Source organism: Chroicocephalus ridibundus, chromosome 2 (genome assembly GCF_963924245.1).
Source record: "Chroicocephalus ridibundus chromosome 2, bChrRid1.1, whole genome shotgun sequence".
Classification (NCBI taxonomy): Eukaryota; Metazoa; Chordata; class Aves; order Charadriiformes; family Laridae; genus Chroicocephalus; species Chroicocephalus ridibundus.
The window spans coordinates 118,409,513-118,430,536 of NC_086285.1; the positions used below are offsets into that span (position 1 = coordinate 118,409,513).

General features: G+C 43.2%; 1 protein-coding gene across 8 annotated transcripts in view; it reads right to left on the reverse strand.

Moving 5' to 3' along the window:
- ANKRD29 (ankyrin repeat domain 29) overlaps positions 1-18,950 on the reverse strand; it is a 31,699-nt gene extending 12,749 nt beyond the window's left edge. The window contains exons 1-7 of one of the 8 annotated variants that reach the window (XM_063326713.1): positions 18,832-18,895; positions 13,927-14,050; positions 13,408-13,490; positions 11,293-11,391; positions 8,830-8,928; positions 3,755-3,853; positions 716-814 (exon numbers count right to left, since the gene is read on the reverse strand). In XM_063326713.1, coding sequence (XP_063182783.1) covers positions 716-814; positions 3,755-3,853; positions 8,830-8,928; positions 11,293-11,391; positions 13,408-13,490; positions 13,927-14,050; positions 18,832-18,852 — 624 coding nt within the window. In that variant the 5' untranslated portion in view covers positions 18,853-18,895. Of the gene's footprint in view, positions 1-715; positions 815-3,754; positions 3,854-8,829; positions 8,929-11,292; positions 11,392-12,321; positions 13,491-13,926; positions 14,051-15,615; positions 15,715-18,831 lie in introns of those variants that run through there. The other 7 variants (XM_063326720.1, XM_063326719.1, XM_063326714.1 and 4 more) reach the window with 7 other exon arrangements.
- Between the last annotated feature and the right edge of the window lie 2,074 nt (positions 18,951-21,024).

Below are 21,024 nucleotides of genomic sequence, written 5' to 3' on the forward strand. Positions count from 1 at the left end.
AAAATGCTAATCCAGTTTCCTTACACTACAGGAGTAGCAGGGAGGCTATGCAGACCTACAGATGCAGCAGCAGAAGTCATATACATCAATCTGTGCTGCCGGGCTACGACTTTTTGATGTAGATGAAAGGAAATACACAAAATGCCTGGCAAAGCTTGTCACATGCTACGTTGTCCACTGTTATTAGAGTTTTCACGTTCATTTGCTCCTGCCTGCTGACTTTTTTAACTTGCTGCAGTCAGTGATCACAGCCACCTGGCAGCCATACATGACTGATTGCAAGGACGAGACCTTATCCCATCAATTTACGTGAAAACCCAGGACAGATACCGTGCCTGCAGGGTTTCAGCAGACCACAGGGGAGGCTCTCTCAAAGCAGGGATCTCAAAGATTCTTGGGAAGCCCTGTCTCCAAGCAGGCATTCCTAAGGGCCGGGAGTAAAGCTAGCTTCGCAACTCCCATATCTGGCTACTCAAAGCAGCATCTAAATGTGCTGTTTAAGCCCTGATCTGAGAACCAAGAAACAGCTATGCAATAAAGAAATCCTTTTTAGGAAACCAAGAGAGCTTTTATATACATCTGTGTGCATCATGTATTCTTACGTATCCCTTAGTTAGTTTAACACCTAGGAAATCTCTCTAACCCAGTGTTAATTTTTCGTAACTGTAAAATCTAGTAATTAGACCCCAGCTCTTCCTTGAAGTGTCGAGCTTACCTGCCGTGGCTGGTTAACCTTTGCTCCTGAAGAAAGCAGCAGTCGGATGACATCCAGATAGCCTCCTTGTGCTGCCAGGAAAATTGCAGAAGCTCCATCCTAAGAACAAACGCATGCAGCTTACACCGTGTTGAGATTATGCCACTTTTTTCCATACAAAACCAAACCAAACTGAATCAAGTTCTTCTTAAGCCATTATGCAGTGTAAGAGCATCTATGTAGCCAAGCTCAAGAAATAATTACCAAAATCCAAAGTCTAGTTCATGACAAACTATGCTAACATTTTTCATTCAGTATGCACAAGTACTGGTTCCCACCATATACCAAACTGAGCATTAAATCCCAGGTCTGGAATACTAAGTTCAAAGCATTGAACCACATAACAGGAAAACCATTCCTATACAGCAAATTATATTTATTTAGATTCATTTAGCTTTTGTATGTTCATGCAGAAGCGTTCTGCTATGTGGAAACACACGGTGAAAACATGTTCAAGTACTTTGCAGAACTGGAGGCCCCAGCACTGAAGTCTGCCCTTTAGGCTGAAGGAATAAGTACAGTGCCATACTACTGCACCACCCCACCAACAACCGTGGCACTACTCTGGCACATCTCGCAGAAAAGACTTGACCTGTAATAGAGTCATGTAAAGTAGCCCATGCAAGACAGAGTGTCTCATAGCCCTAGCAGAATCCAGCATTTTCCTGCAAAAAGCTTGTGAAAGAAATAAACAAATATGTGATTTTTTTTTTTCCTCAACATGTCTTTCCTGTGCAGATGTTTTTCAGTGTTTGGCTTTATAGAAGCTTTTCCTTAGGAAAAGAATTTAGAAGTCATATTTCATTAATTTTTATTTGATGAAAAATTTTCAAACAGCATCAGAATCCAGCCAGACAGCTGCAAGTGGAAATCTGCACTGAGGGTGGGAAAGGTGTTTACCCATCCTACATCCCCAGCACTCAGCACAGGACATGCTAGGGCAAGTTCTCCTAGGAGGTAAAAGTCTTTTAGTTTAAATAGAGACATGAATGAACCCCCCCACTACATCCCAGATGTACAAGTACACATCTAACCAATTCATGCGTATGCTTATCACAAAATACAGCGCATTTTAGTTGAAGCCTGTTGTTGACCTTGCTGGCATATCACTATGTTGGGATGGAATGCTGTTGTCTGCAAAGAGATAACTGGTTAGCTACTCCTCTTCCCGCAAAACTCAGCACCGGCCTAGTGAAGCATGAGCTGAATATAGTGCCCCAGGGACCTGAATTCAAAATGTTTGACCTTGATTTCAAGACAAATGTCCTGGTAAACAAGAGAGGTGTCTGCTGGCACTACAAAATGCACACCTCTGGGCCCTCTGAGGGCCGGTTTTCTTTGGTTGCTATGCGAGTACATGAAATAGGGCAATGGTATCAGCTCCTTTGCGGGCTTCCTCCAGAGACAGGTATAGTGACAACACTTCCATTTAGAAAGTAAACAAGGTTGTGTAATAGTAAAAGAGCTCTTTATTGTAACATCAATCAAGACAGAGAATCTTGGTTTCCCTGTCATCCAACCATTTTAAAAATTAACTATTAGTTTTTTGTACTTGATTTGAATTGATGCTATAATGAGAAAACTGTTTTAAGGCTATAAAGTATTTCTGCAAGAAATACTGTTTAGGCAGGGTGTTCTCTTGTCTTCTCCTCTTTCCCTCGTGGGAGTCAATTTAAGATTAAAACACCTTTTGTTGGTTTCGGGAGGACTACCTAAATGCACGCTTGAAATCCCTCTCATTTGGCTGCCAGCCGGTTACCCCTTTGCAAACGCCGCTTGGCAGTGTCCCACAAAAGGAGCCAGTCTAATGCTCTTTTTCAAGAGGTAGTGTTCTTATTTTATTAAGCAGCTATTTCTGACTGGTTTTGCCCAATGGCTGTGAGCAATAAAAATACACTTCTAAATCCAATTGCAAATATTGCTCATTCCCAGGAGAGACAAGAAGGAAGTGATTTTACTGCCTTCACTTGTAGGTATGTGCCTGCAGGTGTGGCAGCATGGCTATTTTTAAACCCAGTGGTAACCCCTGGGATTACCGTGCAGAGGCGTGAATCACTGCCCTCAGATTAGAAAGGCAATGGCTATTTGCGCAGCAGGGAGGGTGGGACGCCCTTCTTTATAAATGCGGGGTGAGGGAGCCCCTGTGTGACCCATGCACAGCCCCCTAAGCAGGCTGGTGGCTTCTGTAGTCACCAGCCCTTGGTTCCCACCCACGCTTACAGGAGCTGAGTGTGACAGCATCCTGCAGATCCAAACCCCATGGAAATGGCTGAAAAAAAACAATCGCATATCCCTGGGGAACAACTTCCTTTTTGTCAGTCTTGTGTGCCCTGGGGTAGGAAAGAGTGATGGGAATTGGAGGGAAAACCTGCCAGTTATTTCTGTTGAATTCTGAAAAGCTCAACTTATTTGTGTCTCTGTTGAAGTAAATTAAATCCAGTGCTTCACTGTCTCGATCCAGCTTTCTGAAAAGTCAATTCAGTTTAGTCATTTTCACCATTCTTTGCCCAAAGTGCTGACAAGGTAGAGATGCGCAAATACCAGATGACATCATTTTAACTGATATTTTTAAAAAGACAACACAACTTTTACTACTCTTTCTGGCAGAAAACTGATGAACTGATTCTCTAGTACATCAGTGGCTTTATAGCTGTTCACCTGTCTGTCTGCAACGCGAATCATGGTAGAATGTGATTTCATTACCTTCTTCAAAGGTAATGGATAGCACAAATCTGATCCAGGTTTGGTACATATCCTTCATGCAGGTAAAAGACCAAAAGGCAGCCAAATCATCTTTTCTGCTTTTGTGTTACTTCTTCCAGGATCATGAAGAGCAGACAGGTAACAAAATTCACATCTTAGAAGAGTAGAGTACTATAAAACCACAACGTTTGGCAAATACTTCTGTGTGCTGGAGCCAAAGTATCTGCTGTTGTCCAACCAACAGCACATTTGTTCCACCACCAGTGCTGTCAATATAATCTACGTCAAATAACTCACATAAAGTTGATCGTGAATGTTGGCGCCGTGCTTTAACAGAGTGTCCACTACTTTTGCATGCCCGTACTGACAAGCAGCTAGAAGAGCAGTACCTCCATCCTGTGAAAAAGCAAAGAATGGGTACAGTCAGGTGAGAGGGCAGGTGCTGGACTGAACATCGCCATAAAACATAAGCAAATTTTAAGGCTCTTCAGGCTTTGGCTCACAGCAGTTCTGTAGTGAATAGCTACTGAATCTTTCATAATTTTAGTACTGAGTCTTGCCCCACAAATCTTTAAACTTGGATCTGTCACTATAAGCATTTTCTCCTGTGACATTTTTAGCGAGGGACAGGAACGAAGAAAATTCTGCTTTTTGTTCCTCATCTTCTGCCTTCCCACTAGAAGCTTTGCTCACTTCACAACTCCAAGCTCCTCCAAGTCTCTTCCCTTTACAACCAAATCCACCACCCCTGCGAAGTCCTTACACCTACCGAAGGACAGCACACCTTTCCCCTGCCCTAAAGCGTCCTATCATTTACTCTTCTTTGGCCAGAACCTCATGCCCTGTCACGTCTTGCCTCTCACCTGTTGATTGTTGGCCTGAAGTAGAGCAGGGAGGATGCATTTTAAAGCATGCTAGCGAACTGCGGAAGCGTGCATCAGACCAAAACCAAGACCACCAGTACTTCTGCTGAAGAAGTGATCCCTGCAGGTAGTAGCAATCCCAGGTGGTTATAGTGACTGCATATCACCACTAAAGGGAGACCTAGGCACATGCATCAAGTCCTGCGTGTGGAGACACTCCCTTGGAAGCTGTCTGAGAAAGTAAAAACCTCTGTGTCACTGGCAATCGACTCCACACCAGCTGAAACAACTAAGATAGCAAATGCGGGTCTTGCCAGCTTGGTAAATGCACTGTGCCTCACTCAAAAATTACCATTATTTCTGACACGGATACAGAGAGGAAGTTTTTATCTTCTCTCTGGGACGGCACCATGCCATCGTGCAAGGATGAGACATACCCCAAGTCACCCACACCAGAGGTCTTCTCTCTCCTTCCCTGCCTTCTCCCAGTCTCAAGCCCCTCCTCCACAAGATAAGCTATCTAAAGTATTTCAAATAAGTGGTTTCTAGAACTGTTATTAATGCGGGCAGAAGATTGTGTTTTCCCTCAGCCTTGTCCTCTGAAACAGCTCCAAAGTTTTGTCTGAAATTTTCCACAGGCAGATACCCACAGGAGAAGTTACAGCTCAAATAGCCAAATGGATGTTTTACAATGGGAAGTGCCAATCAAATTTATTAATCTGTGGTGCTATTTCATGCCTATAATAACCTCATGAAAACTCAAGCTCTGACATGACCGAACTAACCCACAGGGACTGTCTATAACTACTCTCAAAACCTCATATTGACTCTTCCTCCCTACGACACTGAAAAGCAAACAAGGTTTGAGTGTCTGCAAAGTCACAGATGTGGAGCTGTTACGTGACAATCTAAGAATTGCATATTAATTCTGGATTATTTGAGTAAATATATTCTGTAATCAGGTCAGTGGAACTAAGTTACTCTATAGCTACAATGAGTCATTAGACTTTCCTGTCAAATTAAGCTACCCAAATGTAATAGGAACTGCTGTAACAAAACACAAAAGCAACCACAATGCTTCCAAGATTAAAAAATACCTTATACACACTTAAAAGACAATGGCAAAAGCTAATAGCTCCGTGAAACCTATTTCCTGTCTCCAACCAGCTGAAAGCCATTTTGCTCGATTACTGAGTTACCAGATCAAAGGGCTACAAACAAAAAACAGAGACATTTTTAAAGACTCTTTCCCCGAAGGAAATGGGGAGAGAAAAATTAGTGAGTTAAGAAGAGAAACTGTGCTATCCAGATTGGAGTTCCTCTGTGGAGAGGCAGCGAAGGATGAGTTTTAGGAAGCTTAAAACTATTGAGGTTCCCTGTATGGTGGGTAATAGACGTACTCAGCTGTATATGAGAATAGTTTATTTATTGCTTTATGGTCTGTTTTTTGTTTTCTAAAATTCTCGTGTTCTTAACAAACTCTGGCTATTTTAAGAAGATTGTTTGGTTATTAACGTAAGTTCTGGAGGGAACCAAATGACAGGTCCCAGAGCAAAGTCAGGGCCTCAAAGCTACCTGCAGTTAGCACAGTGGAACTGATGCTCAACGTTTGGAGTACAGCTGTGTGATCCCACCTTGGGAGATGTCACAGCTTGAGTTTAAGAAGGGAGACACTTCTCATGGGTTATCTCCAAGTGTCTCAAAATGGGGATCCTGATCAAGTGTTTGGTTGAATCCAACGAACAAGTTTAGACAGATATGTTTTTGGAATTAATAGCACATTTCCAAAATACGTGATTTAAATCTTTCAGACCAGAGTGACCAAGTTTCCTAGATCACCCTGGTCCAAGTCTAGGGGTCAGAAAAAAAAACATTTGGTGTTCCCCAGTTCCAGCTGCCCACCCTAAATCAAATATTTACTGGGCCAGAGAGAACTGGAGATTTGGACCCTGATCAGGAAGACAACTGGGCTCTAAGACCTGCTCTACTGTGTCTCCTATGAAGTTGAATATATTCAAAAGAAGACACTGAGATTCATTTGAATGCTCTGATGGAGACAGGTCTTGCTGTAAGAAAAGGGGAGTTGGGACCAGAAATCTTTTTAACTGAAAAGGCCATGCGGTAAGACAGCACTCAATTAAACTGAGGAATTGTCAAACAGTGTGAAGGTCCATGTTTTCTTAGGAAGAGAAAAACTCAGCCATTGAGCTTCCATTTTGCTTTCTCTTACACTTTCTTCCCTTTTTGCCAGCCCAAGAGCCTTTCCTCCAGCATGCTTTAGCTGAAGCCCCCAGTGTTTTACAGGCCATTGAGAAGGCAGGTGAGTTATTAAAAAAAAAAATAAAGAAAAAAGTAAATGACAGAGTTTTAAAATCCCTTTCAGCCATGTGATTCCCTCTTTCCTTTTTGGCGTCAGGTGAGATGAGTGAAAAGTTGAAGCAGCATCTTTGGTACTGGCAAACCTCTTGGAAACTCTGAGGAGGGCAGCAAGTGGGAGCAGGGACGCGTGAGCAACCACAGAGGCCCTTCCAGGGCCATGGCAGTACAGCCTAGAGAGGCACGCTGCCTTGGGTTGATTTCTTGCTCATATCCTGTTTTCCTGACATAATGTAGCTCCTATTAATCCTTGAATGCAAACCCTTCCAGATCAGATAGGAGCCAGTTCTCTCAGCTACCTCTACAATTCTTCCTCTGAAACCATTTTTCTTACCCCCATACAGTCTGTCCTCCCTACTGGCGGTACATACAATAGCTCCAATCCCCCATGGAAGCACTTGGATCAGCAGCATCCAATAAGACGACGCTATCTGGTGTAGACTTCCCTGTCTATTCACCTACCTGTTCCTGCACCTCTGCCATCATGACCAGAAAGTAGCTTAGAATTATATGGTGTTTTATGATCTCTGAAATAATGCTACAAGGTAGAAGTGATCTTCCGCAGTCACTACTTGCTGAAAAATAGCCTGTGACACACGGTTCGACCTGCAGTATTGCTCAGAAAACATGCCCCCATGAAAAGCCTTTTAAGAACCCATATGCTTATAACATGTCTCAGAGTAAGAAAAGAGAACATGTTTCAATTTATGATGCATGCTTCTAGGGATGTCAGACAATGCAGAATAATATTATTGAATAATATGTATTTTATAGTATATATATAAAATAACCTTCAATAGTACTATTTGTTCTCTTTACAACAGCAGAAATTATTGCTAATTACTTCATTACTCTGTTTTGGAACATGTTTGCTTTGCTTGCTGCAGAGAATATCAACTCTAATGATACCAGGTGTGACAAGAATCGAATGCCTATATTAACATAGTTCTCCATCACTCACATCTATGAGTAACAAATGTACACTCACATATATGAGTAACAAATGCAGTAATTACAATTTACAGAGAGGGACATGAAAAAGAACGTGTTGGGCTTTGCATTTCCTTGCTTTAAAGTCCCTGTTTCCTAGGATACATTCAATTTGTTTTTTTTATTTCAATCCCACGTCTTCATTTATACTAGAAAGTTCTTTGTAAATTGATTAATTTTGCAGTGCCCTTTAAAAAAAGCCAGGATCAGCCATATCTTTTCCAGTGCCGCCATCGTTTCTGGGGCTTGGGAGGGATGGAGGAGCCTGTTATCTTAGTCGCCTGCTAACGGAACGATGGTTTGATGGAAAAATTCCAAGCTATAGAAGCTATATTATTAAATGAGAGAATGGAGCAGATACAAAAACACACTGGAAGGCCAATGGAAGATGCATACTGTCAATGCAGTGCGCTCTCAATGGTGCCTTCTGCTTAGGTACACACTGCTGCACAAAGTACAAGGTGGTTTCCCATCCAGACTCAGTCTAAAAGTGGGTTACCAAAGCCCAGTCTCAAAGCTGTAAGCATTTGGATCCCTGCACCAGACTCAGGCTCCGCCGTCTGGGCTTTTGGCTATTCCAAGAAGATTTGGAAAAAGGATCTGCCTGAACAAAGAAATAGAAGCTCTGAGATGCATTTCATCTTCTTGTCACAGATGAGTAAATGGGAATTTAGGGAGGACTGCGGCTGATATATTCTTACATATCCTATGGTGGATGCAGAGACATCCCAATGTAGACAAAATTTCGGTCTATGCAAGTGAAGGACATATACACCTAAAAATGGATTCTACCTAACATTTACCAAAAGACCCTCTGTTCTTGTATTAGAGGATGACTTAAGGAAAGACTGATATCGCTATCAAGGGACTGATCTGTGATCAACTTATGCCATTAAGTCTAGACAGTAAAAGCTAGTAACCAGCTAGTCTAGACAGTAAAAGCTAGTAACCAGCTAGTCTAGACAGTAAAAGCTAGTAACAAGCTAATATTTTCACAATATGTTGCATTACCCGTATTAGTCAGAAAACATTCAAGTGAGGAAATCCTTTTATCATCTTCCTGCTGCCGTGTCATGTGAGCAGGAAAAACCAGCCTTGATTTTCAGAATGTATCAGCATGCAAAAATAGACCCATCATCTTACTTTATTCTTAAATTCAGTGGAGGCACCAAATTCAAAGAGAAACTTCACTACATCATTGTGGCCTTGCTGTGCAGCAAAGAACAGGGAAGTTGCACCTGACTGTAAGGAAACAAAATGGATTAAAAAAACCCCAAACACGTAACACACTTGACTGAAGTATATACATTTCAAATTGAAAAGTATTGAGCACAATCAGTTGGATATCAGCTGAAAAGACATGTTGATTTTGAGGACTCCAGAGGACACCAGGTATCTTAGGTCAGTTTTCTTCCCATTGCACTGAGAAATCAGCATCACACATTTGAGTCAATTCTGAGTTTCACAAGGGCCTTCTTCACAGAGTTTCTAATATAGACCTCGGATTTGCTCACTTCTACCAAGTCACCATATAGGGAAAGCAATCCCAGAGTGAGGAAAGAACAGTCTTGCACAACAGAGGAACAGCCAATTTGAAACCAGCTCCTATTCCACCTGCCGCTACAACCCGAGACAAATAGGAGCATGGAATGGATTTGGATCATTGTGTGGAAAGACCAGGGAGGCAGTTATTTGGTAAAGCAGAGCTCCACCTGCCTCGACTCTCCACCGACAAAATGGGACTGCTCTTGGTATAAGTCACCCTTGTCTCTTGCAGCAATAGCTCCCCATCCAGCCAAGCAGCCTTCAAGCAACTATCACCAGCCCTGCAACTCCTGCTTTCCCTTAACCTCACTGAAGAACCGAACCCCCATATTTTACACTAGTTGTATAAAATACTGTCATTAACATGTGAGTAAATCAGGACCAAAAAATGAAGATGTAAGATTTCAGTCAGTGGACAGAAAGAAAGAGGAAGAGAAGGAAAGAGGAAGAGAAGGAAGGGAGAAAGGTAGAGAAAGAGAGAAAAAGAGGGAAAGGGAAAGAGAGGGAGGGAGAAAGGAAGGGAGGAAGGGAGGAAGGAAGGGAGGAAGGAAGGGAGGGAGGAAGGGAGGAAGGGAGGAAGGGAGGAAGGGAGGAAGGGAGGAAAAGACAAGCAGGCTTTCCTGACTTGGGCCTCTCTCATCCCATGTAGAAGGTGCAGGAAAGGGGAGCTGCACATGAAATTCACTCCAGTGCCCAAAGCCTTTACAGTGGCACGTGACCCCTTGAGACCATTGGAGAGCCCCCTCCTCCAGATGCATTTATGGGGCTCTCACTTCCCCAAGCTTCACAACAACTTCAGAAATACAAGGGCACTGATTTGAGTACGTGGATTTAGTTTCAGAACACTGCTGTTGGTCTTTAGGGCTTAAACGCCATCTATTTTGCTTCCTCTCTGCAACAGAGTGATTTTGGAAGATTTCGGTGTTTCTCTTTTTGTTGGCTTGCTGAATCAGTATGGCCTGAGCGATGCTCAAGAGCAGCTCCATAAAACTGTTCTCAACTTTTCCTTTTGTTGCTGCTTTTCAAGCAATGTTTACCTAAGGGAAGGGACATGTTAAATACATGTTTTGCTGGAACAGGACCCCAGTGAAAGACACTGACAATCATGGTTAGAGCAAGTTTAGGCCAGTAAGTGCAACAACACTTATATCATTGAATACAGCATTAACTGACTCAGTAACTTGCAGATGTCAGCATGAGATTAATGCTCTAGTTCCAAGTAACCAAGGAAAGTGAGAAACATTGGCTTGTATTGTTAAAGCAACGAGCACTCTGCTGTCCTGCACTGCCTGCCATCATCCCATGTTACTGCATGCCCTCCCTAAATTGTTTTTCTCTTAGGACCAGTAAAACTGTTGTTGTCCCAGAACAATTCTGCTCTCTGTGTACAGCGCACAGACCAGAGGGGCTGCAGGTACCCCTTACAACCACTTGCGTGGAGTATGAGGGGAAGACACTTTCCCAAAACTAGCTGCTGACGTCCCTTCCACAAGCAAGCGTGTCATGGTGTGAGAGGTGCCTTGAATGCAAAGCAGAGACGCAGGGATGGGTATGGGTGATTAAGCTCTGTGATTGTTAGAGATGAGTTGGCTCAGACTAAGAGGCAGAAGCTCCAAATCATACAGAGTCAAAGTAATCCCCGGGCTAGCAACAGCATCCACTCTATTTTAATGACCAGAGTTTAAAAATCAAAAGGTAAAGGACTTGTCCTTATCAGTTATCTCATCCAGAAAGCTGTAAACTACTGTGCCAATAAGTAAAATTGCAGATGCATTTATGGTGTAATCCTGGAGGGGTTACATCTCAGATGTAACTGACCCTCACCAACCAGACGTGCTGGAAATGTTTGATGAATTATTTATAAATGTATCCCCGGCATCTCATTTTCCATTATGAACTCCAGACACCTTATTCCTTGATGTTCTCAGTAGAACAGACCCTATTTATACATGCAAGCGACAAATAAGCAGTTGGCAAGAAGCAACAGACAACACTTTTATTATTTCTAATAAACCAACAGTCACTTAATCAATCCCTGTTTGAACGCAGAACTTCTCCTACCTCTCTCTGCAGATTGATATCTGCTCCTTGCAACACCAATTCCCGCACGCAATCTATGTGTCCGTAGTAAGATGCTACCATCAGAGCTGTTGTGCCAAGCTGGGAGTAAGGAAAAACAAGTCAATACCTTTAACAGACACCTCCAGCTGTCTGGAAGAGACAGCACCTCTTCTGAAAGCTGAAGGAAGCTTATGATCATTGCAAAACCTGCTACCAGGTTTAAAATTTACTATCAAGAACACTTTGGAAATAAGCAATTAGCAGGTGTTAAAGCAAAAACATTACAGGCTTGCCTGCAGTGTTAGGGCCTGACCATTCGAAACCATGCAACATTTGTGTGCAATGACTTCTCCTTGTTGTCCCAAAATAAGTGCAACAAGAAAATAGCAACAATATTTTTGATTTATGCACAGCATTTTATCGGAGAACCTCAAAGATCTTAATAACCTTAGGCAACCTTAGACTCAGGAGCCGAGTGACTTAGCTGAGTCACTTAATTGTGAGTCATAGTCAGGAGTAAGGTCCGGGTGATTTATTTCCCTCTCCAAACAATGACAGCAAACTCACCCTGTGACTCTTCACATTACATGAGAGAACTTTCCATACCAGAGCTGTGTTTTCGGGTTCTCTCAGTACCCCACAAGGTCACCGCTCCAGTGGCCCAAATAAGATTTAGGTTATATTTACGTGGTATACGGACAATATACATGAACCACATGCATAAGGATAAAATTCATCCTTCTAAAACATTCGCACACACTACTTTAATCTAAAGCAGGAATGTGTGACTTTACAAAAAAGTCGCATGCAGCCTTAATCATAGAAAAATGTTTTAGTCTAGAAAATGTGTATGCCTGATTTAATTAATAAGTCAGGGTATTTTACAACATATTGTAAAAATTCTTGATCAAGGTTAGCCTTATTTTGAGGAAAAATGAGCATTAGCGGACCTTATTCTTTACACTGATCTGTATCCTGCTTACTTCATGCCCTCATCTGAACACCCTTCCCTCCCCGTCAGACACTCACACCATCAGGTCCAGAAGTACTGCAGGACAAATAGTTGCCCAGAGGGCAAAAATGATATGAAAATGAAAAGTTACGTTAAAGTCAGTGGGCTTGGAAAATCTCTTGCACTTTGAAGGTATTCAAAGTGAGAGGAGCTGCAGCAGGTTCATGTTTCAGGCTGGAAGTGGCACTAATCCTGTACCACACAGGAATGACTCTCGGTAAATCAGTCCCAGCGCCAAAGAAACCTGGGAACTTCTCAGCCTTGGTTTTCCCCTGCTCTTTGCCATAGCTTAGTACAATCAAGTATCTCTCCATATGTTGTAGGCAGAATAGCAAGACTTGCCCACCATCTGCATTTTCAGCCCATTTCTAATCTCAAAACTTATTTCAACCCATGCCAATTACAGTAAGGAAATCCCCCTGAAATCTTTCTGTCACGTGTCTGGGCTCCTCTTTGCTTGGAAATTGTACCGTGCCTTCATGTTGGTGCCAAGTCCAGGAGATACTGGGGCTGGGGGGAGGAAGAAGTCAGGAGGCCAGCAGTTCTTCTGACGGCACCGCCGGCTGTAGGACGCTGCGTGCCACACAGGGTGGGAACGGCTGCACATCAAATGCAAACTTTTACATTGTCTAAATGAAAACTGTGGTCCAGGGTTGGGTTTTTTTTTTTTGAAAACTAATTATGAGGAGCTCTGCTAGCTGACAGAATCATTGCTGCTTGGGCTCGGTTGAGTCGACTCTTCACTGTGATCTATCACTACAATGACATTTCCTTGCAAAGAGAAGCCCGAGGTGCTAGGATCTGTGTTTTTAATGTCAGCGCCACAAATAACTGTGTAAGACACATTTTTGAGCGCTGGCAAATTCCTAACCCCTTGCCACTGATGTAAATCATCACCCTTATTTTATCTTGAGTTTCAAACTTGCTTCCTGACAAGGGAAGGTTTTAAATCATCCCTAAGTGCCATAAGACTCTCAAATGTCTCGTGTTAGATCCCTGCCGCGCCCTGGGTGCAGGGGGCTATGGGAAGCGATGTAAAATCAGTGCCGTGGCTGTAGGGGCACTGTGCGCATACGCTGTCTTTGCAGTCCACATCTACTCGCCCACTGTTGAGCAGCAGCTGGAGGAGAGCCAGGTTTCCTTTTCTTGCAGCCCAAAACGCAGCATTGGCGAGTGGTGTTTCTTTCTGGTGGAAAAAAAAAGAAAAAAAAAGAAAGAAAAAGGAAAAAAGAAAGAAAAAGGAAAAAAAAAAGAAAAAAGAAAAAAGGGAAAAAAAGAAGAAAAAAGAAGAAAAAAGAAAAAAAAAGAAAAAAGCAGAAATAAGACACTTTGGAAGATGCAAAGATGCATTGGACTAACACACACATGCAAATTCTGCATTCAAGCCAGGCAACTTTCAGCCTAGCGTGCTGTTCTGTCAAAACCAGAGCATGGAAGGAAAAGCTAATTTAATTTCTTTGTGCGATTAAAGACATCAGTCTCCCTGTGCTACCTCGTGTTGTTTCAGGTCCTCCCTGTGTCCATGGCAGCCTATGACTCTTAGCTTGCTCTGTAACGAGAGACAACGGTGCTAGTCCAGATCCACAGGGAAACGTCACACAAAACAAGGTGCTAACTGGTACCTGTATTGTCTGCTTCTGTGGTGGGGCTGGGCACAGTCAGAGAGGCTGAATCATCCTGCTGGCATGTCCTGCTACAGGACATCTTCCTGGGTTTCAGGTTAGCTCTCTGGCATCGCCTTCTTTTCTGCACATAAAGTCCCAATACAGGAAAAATATTGTTCATGCACCTCCCATACTGTTTGGTCTGCCTCCTCCCTGCAATTAACACCCTGTAACTGTGGGCACATGAGATATCTCCTGGGTGATGCTAGGAAAAAAAAAAAAGAAAAGGCTAAAATCTTACTGTCTATAGGCTTATGGATCCATTTACTAAGTATGCAAGGCGATACATAAGGCAAAATTAGGAAACTCTGAAATCTAGATAACACAGGCCACTGTTAAACAAATTGGTAGTAATATAATACTCTTTTGAGGCTTTCTTAGTCCTAGAAACAAGGACCACGGTGTGACTTTTCCTGCGTAGGAGCAAATTATCGCTGCCCCAGCATAGGAGGAGGACAGCAGAACCGGTAAGCGCTGTGACGGGTGAAGTGCGGAGGGGAAACACCACTGTGATGGCAACGCTACGTACCCTAGAGCAGGCTCACGCCGCTGGTTTTTTAATAAGGCCCAAACCCACCAACAGTTCAGTAAAACATTGTTTCACTGATGGTCATCTTAGACCGAAACCGCGTCAAAATTACCCGGGGGGCCTTGCTTTCCGGTGAATCCTGCCTTCAGGGCAACTCCAAGAGAGTGCAGAGTGGATGTAAAAGTCAATCATTCTGCTTCAGAAGATCTGATACGCACTTCTCCGTCTCTAAATGTCAATGGGCGCGTGTAATGTGGTAGAGAATCAGGATTGAATGGTTTTATGGTTGATATTTAAAATGCACATATAGAGCAGAGTTTAAACTGCTTCTTTCACTGACACGCAGGTAATAAACCTCCCAGAAACCAGCAGACACAAGACCAATCCTGTGTGAATCTATCCCAGATCCGTCGCCCTGAGCACTTTCCATGGGTTGCATTTTTAATATTCATAGGTTGGAAAATTGGCAGCTGTTTGAGTCGAGAGGAGTTTCAACCATTCAATAAATTATAAGACACTTCCTATAAACTGATAGTGATATTTCTTGTACCAGCACACACAGGGGCAGGAGTCTGGAACATTTAGCAAGCACATTAGGCTAATTTCTGATCTTCCTTTTACAGCTAATACATTTCTCCTGGTGAATCTGTAGATAATGTCGATCAAAGTAGAGCTGGCAGTTTATACCCTCCTTGCTGGCAACGCAGTAGCATCTTCCTATCTTTACCCTTACAACCACTCAAAATGTTACGTAAAAGCAAACAATTGACCTAAACATTCAGTAGCCCATGATGCCCTTTTTGCTCTGATTTATTAGGCAGATATTTATTTATTTATAGAGCTCGTAGGTACGAATATTGTCTGATTGTCTTTATTATTATGATATTCAGTGGAAAGCTACTGCAAAAGAATGATATTCGGACCTCACAGAATGGGAAATCAAATTCCTTACCTTTTATTGTCTCGCTCTATTCCTTAAAGTTTTAGAAAGCTTTGGGGTATGGCAATATATCTGTATATATATGGCAATATATCCATATATCCAAGATTTATTTCCCCCAGCCCAGTTTTCACTACGAGGGCACAGTAGCAATGTGACTGCATTTTATGGTGCCTACCGTACGACAACGCCTTTATCGATCAGGTAGGCAGGATCCGGAATCAATACTCAGGAACTCTTTACTTGCTTTCATCAGTTTACATGAGGAGAGAAGAGGACTAAGTTGCCAGCGTTACCCTCATCTGCAAGTAAAAGTCCAAAGTCTTTAGCCTTATGAGTCATAAATTCCTACCTCTTTTTTTTTCCCCCTGTAATTCCTACACTAGCTCTCCAGAAAAGTTGTCCTCGTATTTTGGATCAGACCCAAGGAATGGAAGAATTCTCCAGTGCTCCAGGACACAAAATGAGGTTTTTCCCAGTGGTGTTTTTTGACCCAGTTAGGAATGACTGCTGTCAGTACTCGCGCCTCCCCTTGTGCCCCCACCTTGCTGGGGGTTCCTTGTATAATAGCAGACAGAACAGTCACACCATCAACCATGGAGTGGTTAGATAAAAAAAAGCAAACACAGATCTGAGCTATTTTACCTGCTAAAATGAATGGAAATTTGCAAAATCATTCAGATGATCTGGGCACCCTACAAGGACAGCCTCAAGGACTACCATCTGGCAATTTCTCTTCTGCTTTCAAACCAAGGATTTATACACCTGTGCTCTTCATTTTCATGTGGTATCAGCAATAGTGACATCACTAGCAGGCAAAATGTAAAATGCTACTTCGGGATTAATAATCTGATTAATTGAACGATTTTTGGGCAATAAATGGGTTTTAAACTGCAGGATATGACATAAACCTTGACCGTTGCTGTTCAGTTATGAATTCAATTCTGTCTCATCTGATAATTCTTAGGGAGAGGTAATGTGGAATTTCAAGAGCTTACCTGGATGCAATTTTCATGTAATTCTTATTACAAAGCTAGTCTGGTCCTAAAAACTCCTTAAAGCAAACAACTGACCCTCAGCATTGACAGTCTGGGAACAGAATGTAATAAACACTTGAAAATGTGATTAGCTAATAGCTTTGGTGAAAATTACATGTTTCATTATGCCACTTGCTGCAGCATCAGCAACTTTTGGGATACAATTTCCTCCACTTAATCAAGATCTCTAAAGCATTATTTCAAACTCTGGCTGTGCTATTCATTTCGGTTGTTTATATGCTTTTACAAGAGCCCGAAGATGAAAAGCTGGCATTATATTCACGCTGTATTGGCATCAAGCAAAAATGCTTATTCAAAAATGGCCTAGAGGAAAATATATGTTATACATCTGACAAGACCACTTCTGTGCAGGAATATGGAAAAAATTAAATGCGATAATGTATCTGTATGTGTCACCTTAGGAATATTAAGGGGAAAACTATCATGTAAATGCTGCGATGAGCAGCTCCTGCTCCCTGCCCTACCTTTGACTTGGTGTTTGCAGAGAAGAGGCAACTCACAGTGGGGTAACAGCTGAGGAGGAAAAGTGCAGTTCTTGAACTGTGATCTTGAAGATGAAAGAAAAGAGGCAATAGGCAAAGAGAAAAAAAAAAAAGACAGGAGAAAGAGAACACCAGCCCAGCAGCTTGTGCCTTGTACTGTCAAAAAACAAGAAAATTCCCTTTTCTTTCTCGGTTTCCAAACCAGTCCTAATGGAAAGCAGGAACTGAGTAAAATGTTTTAAGAAGAAGAACTGGAAATCAGGATCAAGCATGATGCATTGAAAAATGTTAGTAGGACTTAGGAGGAAAGAGAGAGGACTTCATTAGATAGCAATACATCCTACATAGAATCATAGAATGGTTTAGGTTGGAAGGGGCCTTAAAGATCATCTTAGGGGGGCCTTAAAGATCAACCCCCCTGCCATGGCCAGGGACATCAAGGATCCTGATAAAGAAGAAACAAGATACAAATGTAAGTTTAGACAGGCAAAAGCTGGTATAAGAAGAGAGGATATTCACGTGTACATACAGTGAGAAAGAAAGAGAAATGCTACCTCATGGATAAGTAGGCTGGTATGATGGGAAACACGAGCAGAGAGCAGCAAACAGAGACAGCAGGAATCCAAAGTAAGTACAGAGTCTTCTGAGAGGAAGAGAAAATGCCAAGTAAAACGACACAGAAAAGAGAGAGAAAGCAGAGGGAGGCAGGGGCTGCAATTCTCCAGAGGGAGAGGGAGCAGGCAGTGAGCTACCTTGAACAGGAGTACTCGTGGGAAGAGCAAGTGAGAAATAGGGCACAGAAAAGGAGCGGAGAGGGACGGAACAGAAAAGAAGACCTGAAGGACAAGGTGAAAAACCAAGGAGGCCAAAAATGCAGAAGGCGGCAAGAAGAAGGGGCAAAGGTACTCTGCTCCCTCCCACACCAAGGCTTTAACTGCAGGTGGAAATCACCTGCTGCACCACCACCATCCAACCGACCCGGTGCCACCGCAGCACCAGCACCCCCTGGGGCGGGGGGAACGCCTTGACAGGAGTGAGAGGCAAGTACGGGGAATAATCCATCAGATAAAGCAATGCAACACGAGCAACATGGCAAAGGACTGGCACAGAGCTGGTGATCAATAAGAGGAGGGCAAGCACAGCATCCAGAAAGTGCACAGCTAAGATGTACATCTAGCATAAATATTATCTGTTAGCATCAGCAAATTGCTACTTGCTTCCCTCTTTGGCAGTTGACTTTACTAATCCTGTCCTCAGCCTAAAAAAAATATTTTAGGTGGTCTTTTGAAAATTACTGCTCTTGCATAGTTTTAGACGGAGGAAGGACAAAAAGTGACAGGAATCATGGACAGAAAAGGGAAGGAACCAGCCTGGCTTCAGCGGCCACCACAGCCTGAAAAGAAAAGCAGGGATGGATGCTGCCTCCGAACTAATCACATCACGCGCAGCACTAGCAGAGATGGTCGGAAAAGTGGAGAGGAGGCTCCTGACTGCACCAAATCCCACAGCGCGGAGCCCGGCCACCCTAAAAAGCTTCATGGAGGCTCGCGGTTTATGTAACGCCAACCACGCAGCCTTTTGGGGATGTCGGCTGCGGGAGAAGCATCCTCTCCATCAGCTGCCACCGCGGCACTCCCGGGGCACCCCGTAGCCCGGGAAAGACGCTGCTGTTTTCTTTCCTTCCCCCCTAAACCACCCCCGTTTTTCCATTAAGAAAAAACATGTAAATAAAATAAATCAATCCCCGAATCCAAGAATATGACGGAGCATTTCGCGGGATGCCGGCAGGGCGAGCACCAAACGGGCATTTCCAACCCCCCCCCCCGCCCCCCTCTCCCCGGCGCCCGGGCTCACCTTGAACGACATCCTGCACATCGCAGCGCTCCGCCTCCGCGCCGCTCCGCGCCGAACCGCGCCGATCCGCGCCCCGGGGCTGCGCGGGGCCGGGGCGGGGCGCGGGGCCGGCGCCTCCCTCCCCCGTGGCTTTATGCTCATGAGTTTCTGGCTATTATTGCCCTTTAAAGGCTTGTAGGGCGAGAAAGCGGGGGGGGGGGAGGGGAGGGATTTTTTGTTTTTTAAATTAATAACACTTTATTATTAAATTATTCTTGCTAGTATTCTTGCTATTATTCTTGTTATTATTCTTGTTATTATTCTTGCTATTCTTATTCTTATTATTGTTATTATTGTTGTTTATCATTATTATCATTATTATTGTTGTTGTTATTACTGTTATTAATCATTGGGCACGGCTGCCCCGCAGCCACCCACATCCCCCAGCTCCAGCAGTAGCATCCCCACAGTGAAGCAAGACCCCACGGGGGGAGCCACATCGCTCGGGATGGTGGTCCCAACCTATAGATCAGACCTCTGCTGCTCAAAAATAGCACTGAAGTGGTCTGAAAGCCAGGCACCCCCACCCCAGCCCTGGTGTCCTCATGGAGATAATGCCACCTCCATGGCACTTCTTTTGCGTTTCACTGCCTTTTCCTTTCATATCCAGGAAAAAAAATGTCAAAAGGTGTCGTCGTGAGTACACCCATGCTGCAGCCCCACAAGCACGTGGGGGTGAGCGTCCCTCATCTTGCATGTATCCATCTATCACCAACACTATCTCCCATGGGTGATGCCCTCTCTTTAGGAAGACAGTAAGTTCTTCAGGGCTTAATTTTAAGCCTTTAAAAATGAGCAGCCATAAAGCCACTGCATGTCCTGTTTTGCCTGGCTGCCGCAGATTTCATTCAAAGTCTGCGTGATATAAAGTAGGCAAAACAGGGCATGCTCTGGTGAGAGATTCCTGAATTTCTTTGCTATTGTTGGTTTAAGCCGAGCCCTTAGGGATTTTCTTCTTTTGATGTGCACACATAAATCCCGTTCACGAGAAAATTACGCGTGTGCATTGAGAGAAAATACTTGCACTGAGATCCAAATAGTTTATTCTACAAATCTGCAAGTGGAAGATTTTCTGCAGATTTTTTTCCCGAGGCAATATTCATCTGTGCATACAGTAAAACAAACTGTAGGCAAGCAGATGAAAGCTGCTAATAGCAGAAGCTCATCTCAGAATGTACGGCCTGGTGTGAACCTCGCCATAATTACTGAGAGGATCATACGAACATGAATGATCATTCCAATTTTTTCTTAAACTTAAATATCCTGAATAAACTCAGTAGATTGCATAGTTAAGAGTCATCCTTGCTCTGATCCAGTTGCACAGTGATGCTTGCCCACTGATAGAGGAAAATATTACTAATCTGTACACACTCCCTGCCTCACCCCTGGCAAATCCCTGTATTTTTTCAATCTTTTATGAATAACATGCCAACCTGTTCACATTCATCAGCCAAAATGTCAAATTTTCTGACAAAGAAAAAACAAAGAATTCCCTGGACGAACAACAAAAAAAGAGACTAACGAAGTACAGGGTTTTTTTTGGTTTGTATTTATGTTAGGTGTCAAGGCACAAATTTTGAAGTGCCTTTCTTAATTTGCCCACAAAATCTGAAACTGCACCTATTTTCAATTTTACATGGTCTCCTGTGATTTTGCTGTTTTTGTATTCAGGTGCAATAGTTTGTCGGAACTGGTGAATACAGAAATGAATATATAAGGTGTGTCCTTTTTTGGCGACCCTTTGAAGGTTTATCCCGGAAAGCATTTAGAAGCTATCTTTTTTTGATGTATATCTCCGTCAATTGTTACACTCAAAATCCTGTTTATGGGCAAGCTTGTGTCCCACCTCTTATCATCCCGTGCCCACGCTCAGGTACCCTGCGACACTTCTCAGTCACACCAGGTCTGCATTTGTCTACACCATGTCGTTATTTTAGAGTCATAAAGCCACAGTGGTAGCACACAAAGGTAAACAAAAGTCGCACGATTACTTGCAGACACTTGGTCAATTAGAAAAGCTGCTGTTGCAGATAAGCCATGTAAAACCAGGTTGAGGGGGAGGTCAAGAAAAGTTTAAAACGAGCAAGTCTGACAAGCTCAGTCCTGAGGCCTTGCAAACTCAGTGCCTGCTACTGGCAGTGGGAATACGGTATT